At 53.0% G+C, this 11,606-nt stretch overlaps 1 protein-coding gene across 7 annotated transcripts in view; it reads right to left on the bottom strand.

The window, feature by feature from the left end:
• Positions 1–11,606, bottom strand: part of TNXB (tenascin XB) — a 60,909-nt gene that overhangs the window by 6,639 nt on the left and 42,664 nt on the right. For all 7 annotated transcript variants that reach the window (XM_060403240.1, XM_060403239.1, XM_042237088.2 and 4 more), the window contains 8 exons: positions 9,293–9,589; positions 7,435–7,767; positions 6,727–7,074; positions 4,535–4,864; positions 2,458–2,781; positions 1,618–2,073; positions 725–1,012; positions 87–365 (listed from right to left, as the gene is read on the bottom strand). In XM_060403240.1, the coding sequence (XP_060259223.1) occupies positions 87–365; positions 725–1,012; positions 1,618–2,073; positions 2,458–2,781; positions 4,535–4,864; positions 6,727–7,074; positions 7,435–7,767; positions 9,293–9,589 (2,655 nt within the window). The remainder of the gene's footprint in view (positions 1–86; positions 366–724; positions 1,013–1,617; positions 2,074–2,457; positions 2,782–4,534; positions 4,865–6,726; positions 7,075–7,434; positions 7,768–9,292; positions 9,590–11,606) is intronic.

The following is an 11,606-nucleotide window of genomic DNA, read 5'->3' as shown; positions in this document are numbered from 1 at the left end:
ATGTCGAAATCCCCAGGGCCAGCTCTGGGGGCCCAGATGAAAGACAACTCTGGAAAAGGCTGCGGGCGGGGGGACCTGGGGCTCACCTGTGCTGCCTTCAGTGGAGATGGGGCCCAGTCGTTTCCTGCCTACCAGCCCATAGAGCAGGAACTTGTATTTCCTACTGGGCTCCAGGCCGGGGACGGTGACCTTGCGCTGGTCGGCGGCCACAGGCACCACGCGGGGCTGCCCGTCCCTGTCCTTGTACTGGACCACGAAGGAGTCGAATTCACCCTCAGGGACTGTCCAGGAGAGGCCCACGGAGTCCGGGGTCACATCCATTACTGTCAGCTCCCCCAGGTGGGGAGCAGGTTTCGTGTCTGGGACTGGACAAGAGAGAGGTGCATGGAATGTGACAGAAATGAAACAGGCAGCCTCCTTAGGGTGCTAGGGTGTAGGTGCTGGCTCTGGGTGCTGGGAGGGGGTGACAAGGTCGCAGGTCAGGAAGAGGGGAGGCAGAGGAGTTGGGATTAAAAAGGAGCCAGGGAAGAAAACAAGTGTCCCTGGGGATACAGGAGGAGTAGGATGGGAATGAGAGGGTAACTGGGTACTCAGGACTCGGATTTCACTGAGCCCGGTAAATAAATGAGTCTGGGGTGTGGAGCATGGAAATGTGAAATTCCACAAGGGGGTGGAGGCTGGTCAGGTGGCTACAGGGCAAAGGCGGCCTCCAGCCCTCACTCACGAGTCTTTGCGTCTGCAGAGACTGGGCCGTGTCGTTTCTCATCCCGGAGTCCGAACAGGAGGAACTTGTACTTGCGGCCGGGGGCCAGACTCGAAACTGTGACCTCTCGGAGGTCTCCAGCCACGGGTACTGCCTGGGGCTGCCCCTGCACATCCTTGTACTGGACCAGGAAGGCGTCAAAGGGCCCCTGCTCCACCGTCCATGAGAGACGCGCTGTGTCCGAGGTCACGGCTGCCACCGCCAGCTCCCCTAGGCGGGGTGCCAGGGGGCGCTCTGTAGTCAGGGAGGCTGGAACAGAGCAGAGGATGCTGTGGTCAACGACAGGACCCTGGGCCAGAGAGGGGGCGCTGCTCCCTGGCTGTGAAATGACCATTTGCAGCAAATCTTAACTGCTTCGTGTGTCCCAGGCACTGCTGTAGGTAGTTCGCAAATAGTGCATTTAATCCTTGCACAGCCGCTGAAGTAGGTGTTTTTATCCTTGGCACCCTCGTTGTGTGGGCATCCGTGGTGCAGAGAGGTTAAGAAACATTTGCAAAATGAGTACCTTCAGAGCAGGATTCAACCTAGAGAACCTGGTTCTCCATCTGTGCGCCAAGCCACTAGAATGCTTGGTCGGGGAGGCTAAGCCACACATGAACACCTGAGCAGGTCTGAGGGTCCAGATCATGAAGGAAGGAAGGAAGCTGAAACATGTGGGGCAGAGGCTACCTGCCGTGCTGACCCCGAGCACACCGTCCATCAATCCTCACGCAATTCGAGGTTGGGGTGAGATCCTCAGCGCCACATGAGGAAAGAGAACAGGCCTCATTTGCGAGCAGTGCTGATGTCCCAAAGAGGGAAACACGAGGGCAGCAGAGGGAAACCTAGGGCTCGGGGCTCGCTCTCCTACTCACCGGTCACGCCCACGGTGGACGTGGGGCCCACGCGCCGCCCCCCGTGCAGGCCATACAGGTTCATCTTGTACTTGCGTCCAGGCTCCAGGCCCCCAACGGTCACCTCAGTCTCCTCGCCCCCGACACGCACCACCTGGGGCCCGTCCCTGCCCTTGTACTGGACGGTGAAGGAGTCGAAGTGGCCCTGGGGGATGGTCCAGGAGAGGCTCAGCGAGTCCGGGGAGGATCCCGTCACCGTCAGTTCCCCCAGGAGGGGCTCCTCGGGGGGCTCTGGGGCCTCTGTGCTGGGTTCTGTGGGGCTGGGGGTCTCCTCCATCTCTGTGGAGCTGGGGGTCTCCTCCACCTCTGTGGAGCTGGGGGTCTCCTCCACCTCTGTGGGGCTGGGGGTCTCCTCCATCTCTGTGGGGCTGGGGGTCTCCTCCATCTCTGTGGAGCTGGGGGTCTCTTCCTCTGTAGCTGAGAAGAAAGGATACACAGAGGGTGAGTCAGGGTCCCCAGGAGATGTCCTTGGGTCTCCTCCTAAGCCGTGGTCCCCACTGGGGACCCTGAGGTCAGTTCAGAGAAGCCTAAGGAGGCTGGTGGTCCTGCTTGGTCCACACATCACAGACATGCCTGGAGTCTCTGGGGTCAGCTGTGGGGACCAGGACCACCACCAGCATGGCTCACAGAGGCCCTTCTCTGCCCAACAGGATGCACTAGTCCTCAGGGAGCCCAGGGGAGGTACAAAGAGCACCATGGCTCAGCCTCGAGGAGAGGGGCCTCCCACACTCCACTCCCCCTTCACCTGAGAAGGTGATCCTCCCACTAGGTCCCATCCTGGGGCTTTCACCATCCACTCACTGGTCACCCCGATGACAGAGACGGGGCCCACACGCTGGCGGTCATGGAAGCCGTACAGGTTCATCTTGTACTTGTGGTCTGGCTCCAGGCCCGAGATGGTGACCCTGTCCTCGTCCCCGGGCACCCTCACTGCCTTGGGCTGCCCGTCCCCGTTCTTGTACTGGATCAGGAAGTGGTCGAACTGGCCCTCGGGGACGGTCCAGGAGAGGCTCAGGGAGTCAGGGGTGGCATCCGTCACGGTCACCTCCCCCAGGTGGGGCTTGGTGGGAGGTTCAGGGATCGCGGTGGAGGGGGTTTGGGTGGTCACGGCCTCATAGTCCGGAGCTGCACAGAGACATACAGGACAGCTGAGGTCTCCTCAGTCCTCAGTTCAGCATATAAAGGGGTATATTGCAAAAATAAAATAATAAGGTACAGGACATGTCTATCCACAGGAGCTCTAACTCCTCTTTCTCTTGACTCTTTCTTTCTGGTCCCTTTAATGTTGGCCTTCCTGGCACCGTAGCCTCATCTGCCCTGCTCTCACCCATACCTACCAGCACCCTTCCTCACACGCAGGCCCACATGGCCACTGTGCTCTGGGCCTCCCTCCACTGTGGTCTCACAGCATCTTAACTCCTTTTGGCTCATGTCGTGGCCCTCAAGCAGCTCAGAAGCCCCATCCCCCTTCTCTAATCAGAAACCTGGAGTCTTCTTGGATCTGTTCCTGTTGCCATCTGCTGTCTTCCCAGGTGGTGCTAGCGGTAAAGAACCCACCTGCCAATGCAGGAGACTAAGAGATGCGGGTTCAACTCCTGGGTCAGGAAGACCCCCTGGAGGAGGCATGGCAACCCACTCCAGTATTCCTGCATGGAGAGTCCCAGGGACAGAGGAGCCTGGAGGGCTCAGACGCGACTGCAGCGACTTAGCACGCACCAGCTGCCGTAAGACTCAGATTCTCTCTCTGGAGTTCTCTCTCTGTCCGATTCTCTCTCTGGAGTCCCTCCTGCATCTTCTCACTCCCCACACCTGCAGCCCCACCACCCTGTCTGGGATGCCCTTACCTGTCACCTGGGTTACCACCTCCCTATGCCTCTCTCTGCCTCCCGCCTCCACCTGTTCTTCACAGGGAGCCAGAATGAGTCTTTAAAAGCACATCTGAGGGTCTCAGTCTTGGCAGAAAACTGTGAAGCAGTCCTCTCTATTCTGGGAGAGAAATTCCTGGCTTCCTGAGCAGCCCCAACCTCTCTACCCCCATCTCAAGACTCTCTCTCCCACTCCAAGAATTTTGTACAAAATCCTCTCTTGTGCCATGATGTTCTTAGTACTGAGACCCTCCATCCTGTCTGTAAGTGTCACCAAGATAAAGCCTGCTGGTTGTCAAGTCTCAGCTGTCCGGTGGGAACCCGTGGACACCCGTGGGCAGGCAGGCTGGTGTTGGCCTCACTGCCCAGTTTTGGCCTGGCCGTGGGGCTTCCTGTCACCTACACGTTCCCCTTTGCTGGTCCACAGCCTGTCTGTGAGCACCGTAGGATAAGAACTGGTTTCTCTGCCACGTTCGAGGTTTACCTCAGTGAACTTCCTCAGTGCTTATCTCGGGCCACCCACATCTTTCTTGAACCACTGGTGTCACAAGTCTGTTTACACCCAAACTGTGCGGCTAGGGGGCGTTTCAGTCAAGACACTAAATTCTGAGCACACTCCTGCCTTCTGCCACAGCCTCCAGTCAACTACATAGAGGCCGAGCTTGCCTGAGCTCCTGTGAGGACTCAGGCATGCAAGCACGATTCTGTCTGATAGAATCTAAGGAAGTGTCCAATTGCTTTGTGAGGAGCTTTAGCAGAGCGTGGTCCCTGGACCAACAGCATCAGCATCCGGAAGGACTTTAGAAATCCAGTGTGTCCAGCCCCAGCCCAAACCTGCCAAATCTGAATCTGCCTTTTAACAAGAAGCCTCGACCATCTGATGTTCTGGAAAAGACACGCTGCTGAGAATATTTATATTTTCATTAAGATGGGAATAAAGGGAAACTCTTCCAGGACCCATCCTCCCCATCCTGCACCCCACGCTCCCCACCTCACTCCCTACCCTCACTCACCGGTCACGCCCACGGTGGACACGGGGCCCATGCGCTGCCCCCCGTGCAGGCCATACAGGTTCATCTTGTACTTGCGTCCGGGCTCCAAGCCCCCAACGGTCACCTCAGTCTGCTCACCCCCAACACGCACCACCTGAGGCCCGTCCCTGCCCTTGTACTGGACAGTGAAGGAGTCGAAGTGGCCCTGGGGGACAGTCCAGGAGAGGCTCAGCGAGTCTGGGGAGGATCCCGTCACCGTCAGCTCCCCCAGGAGGGGCTCCTCGGGGGGCTCTGGGGCCTCTGTGCTGGGCTCCGTGGGGCTGGGGGTCTCTTCCACAACCTCCCGAGGGTCTGAGAAAACAGATTGGGGGCAGAGGCTTAGATGGCGACTTGCTTTGACGTCTGCTGATATCAACAGAGACAACCAGCGAAACATCCAGTGAAACACTCCTCAAGCTGCAGGCCTGGAGGCTCACGCAGCCTCTGGGTGCAGCATTCGGTGACTCCATGCAGGGGAGACCGAGACATGCCCGACCCCGTGACATACTGGCTGGCAGGCACCATGAACCTTCAGAAGGCAATTCGGACATGCATATCGGGAGCCAAAATACTGCTCATTTCCTTTGAACCAATAATCTCATTTCTGGGCAGCTATCCTAAGAAAATTATTAAAAAGCAGGAAAAGTTGTATCACGGGAGTTTGGGATTATTCATGACAGCAAGATGTGTCAGGACTCCAAAGGAACCACAGAAGAAGATTAATTTTGTTATGGCACTTTCACCATGAAGCATCAAATGACCATTAAAATGATGATTAATGACGGTTGTGTAGCCGCAGGATAAAAGCTCTAAGTGTAACTTAGGTACAAAAGAAGTTAAGAGCCAAGAATTACATGACCACTCTGCAACCTGAAAACATGCAGGCATGGAAACCACAAAGTGTTACACACATTGTTATGAATGGTGGTTCTTGGGTCAGAAAGTGGTCCGATGAGAGATTGTTTCCCCTACTTTCCAAATTTTCCATCATGTTGCTCTATGCTTTTCAGAGAAAAATACAGACTTAAAAAGAAACTCTGGATTATAAAAATTAGTAGTCCGGTGGTAGATGTGGAGTAGGGACATGGGTCCCTCTGTGCTTTTTGCATATGCTTGTGCTTTGCATGATAGGGGGCCCTCTGTCTGAAGTGTCTTCAGGAGGGGAGAGTGAACCTCACAGAGACAGTTGACTCACCCCACAAAAGATAGACTCTCGGGAGCTGGGTTCTCCCACGTGCAGAGGAACCCTGGTGACATAGTGTCACCAGGCATAAGACTCCAGCTGACAGTGACTTAGAAAAGCCACCCTGACTACAAGTGGGGAATTTAATTCCCCTTGGGGATTTTTTTTCTTCATTTTTTAAAGACTAGAAATTGTAACTTTTTCATAATCATCAATGAAATAAATTGCAAGAATGATGAGCGGAAAAGATGGAAGGAATACAAAAGAGGAGACGATGTATTGAAAAAAAATTTTCCTGATTATAAAAAAAAAAACTGCTTGTCACTTCAGAAGATGTAAATGACACAGAACAGAACAAAATGGGGGGAAAAGCATAATGGGAAAAATAAAAGCAAAATGGGAAAAATATTCTATTGTGTCCTACAAGTCGTGCATCCCGCGGGATGTTTCCTTCCAGTTGTCTTACTATGCAAGTTATTTTCAAGTGGTTTTGATTAGCCTCCTTACAAACATTGTAAACTCTTATTTCATTGTAAAGTATAAAGTAATTGTCTTCTGTTTAAACGTTTCAATGATGCCATAATTGGTCATTTTACAGATTGTTATCTAATTACTTAATCATCTCAGTGTGGTTAGATGTTGGGTTGTTTCTTTCATTCTTTTTTTTCCCCCTGTAACAAAGAGTGCTGTGATTTGTGATTAAGATGGAAAGAAAAGAAAATTCTAGTGAAGTCAAGCTTGGTCTGAGCCTGACACATTTCACCCTTCGAGGCAGCCAGTGACTGACCATCAGAAGAGGTCATGCTACTGTGGACAATGAGGCTGTGGATTGACAATGGCCAGACCGCTACACACGGGTCACGGCCCAGGGCCGTGGAGGAACAGCATAAAAGGGGTTCAAGGTCTGGTGAAATAACAGAACAGTCAACCAGGTCACCATGAGGAAAAGGTTTTTCCACCCTGGAGACCCCTGAGCCCTGCCCTGACTCACCGGTCACGCCCACGGTGGACGCGGGGCCCACGCGCCGCCCCCCGTGCAGGCCGTACAGGTTCATCTTGTACTTGCGTCCGGGCTCCAGGCCCCCAACGGTCACCTCAGTCTCCTCGCCCCTGACACGCACCACCTGGGGCCCGTCCCTGCCCTTGTACTGGACGGTGAAGGAGTCGAAGTGGCCCTGGGGGACGGTCCAGGAGAGGCTCAGCGAGTCCGGGGAGGATCCTGTCACCGTCAGCTCCCCCAGGAGGGGCTCCTCGGGGCGCTCCGGGGCCTCTGTGCTGGGTTCTGTGGGGCTGGGGGTCTCCTCCACCTCTGTGGGGCTGGGGGTCTCTTCCTCTGCAGCTGAGAAGGAGGGACACACAGAGGGTGAGGCAGGGTCCCCAGGAGACGTCCTTAGTCTCCTCCTAAGCCTTGGCTTTGACTCCGGGCCCTGAAGTCAGTTCAGAGGAGCTGGTCCTTGGGGCTGGGTGGTCCTGCTTGGTCCACACCTCACAGACATGCCCGGAGTCTCTGGGGTCAGCTGTGGGGACCAGGACCACCACCAGCATGGCTCACAGAAGCCCTTCTCTGCCCAGGAGGACACACAAAGGTCACCTCGGCTCAGCCTCGAGGAGGGGGGGCCTCCCGCACCCCACTCCCCCATCACCTGAGGGGGTGATCTCCCCACTAGGTCCCATCCTGGGGCTTCCACCGTCCACTCACTGGTCACCCCGATGACAGAGATGGGGCCCACACGCTGGCGGTCATGGAAGCCGTACAGGTTCATCTTGTACTTTTGGTCTGGCTCCAGGCCGGAGATGGTGACCCCGTCCTCGTCCCCGGGCACCCTCACTGCCTTGGGCTGCCCGTCCCCATTCTTGTACTGGATCAGGAAGTGGTCGAATTGGCCCTCGGGGACGGTCCAGGAGAGGCTCAGGGAGTCGGGGGTGGCGTCCATCACGGTTACCTCCCCCAGGCGGGGCTTGATAGGAGGTTCAGGAGCTACAGTGGGCAGGTCTGTTGAGGCTGGGGTCATTTCTTGGTCTTTTTCTGAGGCTGGATCAGGAGACAAAGAGAATAGTGGCATGCTTCCTGAGCTCCCTCCTAACAGGATGGATTCTGGGATTTCTCCGACACACCAGGGCCCTGAAGCTGGGACGCCAGTGCCCCAGGGTTAAGACTTCATTTCCCCAGTTTACATGTTCAGCTTCCAGGGGCAGGGCACACACTGCGGAGATGTCAAGATGGTACGGTGTGATGCCGCTGACCTCAGCACGTGCAGCATGGAACCTGCAGGAGCTGCTGAGCGAGTTCACTTAGTGGGCCAGGACTCATGCTTTGTAACAGCACCACGTCTAGCAGACACGTCGCGTCAGGAGGTGCCTGTGCTCAGGTTCCTAAGTATTTTCCTTTAATACCTCTTCTGGTTTAGAAGGCTTTTCTGAGTACTTGAGAATCTAATTTAGATTCCACAGTTGACAGCAGAGATGAGACCACAGGAAATCAGATCATCTTTGCATTTGGGTTGCTTGGGGACCTCGTATTAATTCTCTTGCCAGTTTATGGCAGGGACGACCTGTCACACCCACAGATTTCTTTTGTCTTTCCTGTTCTGCATAGAGTTTTATTCTGGCTTAATAGCTGAATTATAAAATCATCGTGTTTCAGATCTCCATTGTGTTTGGGAACCAGGTTTTAAGCATGTTGCAGGTAATAGCTATAAAGGAACTTAACAAAAGCAACCAACTGCCAAGACAAGGAGTAATTAATGAAGAGAAAATATCTTGTTTAGTTGCACATATGACTAATATCAGGGCTTCCCTCATAGTTCAGTCAGTAAAGAATCTGCCTGCAATGCAGGAGAGCTGGGTTCGATTCCTAGGTCAGGAATCTTCCTCTGGAGAAGGAAATGGCAACCCACTCCAGTATTCTCACCTGGAGAATCCCATGGACAGAGGAGCCTGGTGGGCTCCAGCCCATGGGATCACAAGAGCAGGACACAACTTAGCCACTAAGCCAGCATGACTAGTGTTAACCACTGAAGTAACAGTATCCATGATAGCAGGGTTCCGTGTTGACATAGAATCCATGTGTATCAGTATCAAATACAATTTTACCCAGTGAAATCAATAATAATTATGAGAATTCACCCAAGGGTTTTTAGTAACTAATTTTCTTTCTCAAGAGGAGGAGCCGTAGTTACCAAACACTGTGGGTGAGCCAAGCCACGCCCACGCTGCCAGACAGGTAGGGTATTCTTTCTGCAAGGATGCCGAAAGCGAGGCACAGAGAGGCTGAGTAACTCTCTCGAAGTCACACAGCTCTGAGGGGCCGAGAATAGGCCAGCCTCAGGTCTGCCTAAGTCTATTATTTCCTTGGTATCTTCCCTCTTCAAGGACTCAAAAAGTGTAAAGGGTGAGACAGCTAAAGTGACACTAAGGCTTGGAGTGAAGACAGGCACAGAACCCCTCCCAGGAGCTTGGGAGGCTCAGGCTCAAGAGCAGTGGGAGAAAAACATGAGTACTGGCAGTTAAAGGGAAACTGAGCCCAGCTCGGGGCCAGTGTCCTACTGCACACTCACCAGTTAAGCTGACAGTGGAGATGGGGCCCACGCGCTGGCGATCGTGGAAGCCGTACAGATTCATCTTGTACTTGTGGTCTGGCTCCAGGCCCGAGATGGTGACCCCGTCCTCGTCCCCGGGCACCCTCACTGCCTTGGGCTGCCCGTCCCCATTCTTGTATTGGACTAAGAAGTGGTCGAACTGGCCCTCGGGGACGGTCCAGGAGAGGCTCAGGGAGTCGGGGGTGGCGTCTGTCACAGTCAGCTCCCCCAGCTGTGGCTTCAAAGGAGGGCTAGCAGGGGTCTCCTCTTCTGGGGCTGGGGAGAGAGGCAAATGGAATTGTCCCTGCTGAGGCCCTGCTCTCCTGGGTTCAGGCCAGAAAGTGGGCCAGCTCTGTGGGCCTAACTGCAGATCCAGCTGTACCTATGGCCATCACAGTTTCTTTGTGGCCTCCTTATGGTCCATCCAATGTGCCAAGTGGCCTCTTGCCTCGATGCCTGAATGTTCTTTCCCCAGATGTCTGCATGGCTCATGTTCACACCTCCTTTAAGTCTTCATTCAAACGTCAACTTCTCTCTAGGGCCTTTCCTGCCCACCCTATTAAAAATCCCAGTTCTCCCAATTGCAGCCTATCTTTCTTAACTGGATCTGATTCCAGCAAAAAAATTGCAAAAGAACAATTAGGACACCATCAGGAAGGTGAGTGCTCAGTCGTGTTCAACTCTTTGTGACCCCATGGACTGTGATGCAGCCTGCCAGGCTCCTCTGTCCATGTGGACTCTCCAGGCAACAATACTGGAGTAGGTTGCCATGCCCTCCTCCAGGGGGTCTTCCTAACCCAGGGATCGAACCTAGATCTTCTGCACTGCAGGTGGATTCTTTACCATCTGAGCCACCAGGGAATCAGGAAACTAGTAATACCCGAATATCTGGTTTTTAAAGGCGCAATCACTGTGTCATGGTTACTTTTAAGTGGTCTTTTTGAAAAAAGCAGTACACTTAAATATGTAATGATGAAGTAAAGAGTGTATAGTATACGTTTTAAAATATTACAGCAGTGTATCCATACAACGGAGTATTACTTGACTATAAAGGAATGAAGTACTGCTGCATGCTACAACACAGATCAACCACAAAAACGTGCTAAAATGTGGTAAAAGAAGTCAGACATGAAAGAGTAGGTATTGTGTGATTCCAGTTATATGATGTGTCCGGAAAAAGCAAATCTACAGAGGCAGAAAGTAGATTTGTGGGGATCGGAAATGGGCGTGAAAATGGGTCTGGACACCAGATTTCATCTCAATGTGGTGGAAAAGTTCCAAAATTATTAATAGATAGTGATCATGGTCGGAGAAGGCAATGGCACCCCACTCCAGTACTCTTGCCTGGAAAATCCCATGGGCGGAGGAGCCTGGCAGGCTGCAGTCCATGGGGTTGCACAGAGTTGGACACGACTGAAGTGACTTAGCAGTAGCAGCAGTGATGATGGTTGTACAACTCTGTAAATACACTAAAATTGATAGGCTATGTGCTTAAAACAGGTGAATTCTATGGTGTGTAAAGTATACCTCAATGAAGCTGTTAATAAAGAAAACACTCTAGGACTTCCTAGTGGTTAAGAATCTGCCTGCCCACACAGGCGACATGGGTTCAATCCCTGCTCCGGGAAGATCCCACATGCCGCAGAGCAATGAACTTCTTGCGCCACAATTACTGCCCCTGCAATCTAGAGCCTTCCAGTCATAACTACTGAATCCCACGGCACCTACAGCCTGAGCTCTGCAACAAGAGAAGCCGCTGCAACAAGAAGCCCCTGTACCGCAACAAAGAGTAGCCCTTGCTCACCACAACTAGACAAAACCTGTGTGTAGCAGTGAAGACCCACCACTGCCAAAAATAAAATACATTAAAAAAAAAAAAAAGAAGAAAGATGATTTTCTAGTTGAGGAGGGTGGGAAGTGTGATGGGGTCTGGATGAGCTAGACTGACCAAGAGGTACTTTTCGGTTGAAGCAGGGTGATTGACACATAGGAATTCATTATGTTATTCTTTCCCTTTGGGTATATGTCTGAAATTTTATATAATAAATACTTGTCGAGATTTACTATTTCATGGCATTTGTCCCAACACCCCAAAAGAGTTCTTTTCAGAGTTTCTGTGCAAGGCAGAGAGCCACAGACAGGTCATGAAGCTTGGAGGCCTCAGTCCCCAACAGCCTCTCAAGGGCAAGCACTTCCCTGGGACTCCCTCTTCCTGCCCCTAGATCACTTCTGAAGTGCTGAATGGATAAGGAATGAACTAGAGATTTGGGGGTTTTAGGGTCTTCAGTGGAAG

The sequence above is a fragment of the Ovis aries genome, chromosome 20, assembly GCF_016772045.2.
Source record: "Ovis aries strain OAR_USU_Benz2616 breed Rambouillet chromosome 20, ARS-UI_Ramb_v3.0, whole genome shotgun sequence".
Lineage (NCBI taxonomy): Eukaryota > Metazoa > Chordata > Mammalia > Artiodactyla > Bovidae > Ovis > Ovis aries.
This window is presented reverse-complemented; position numbering and strand designations above follow the sequence as displayed.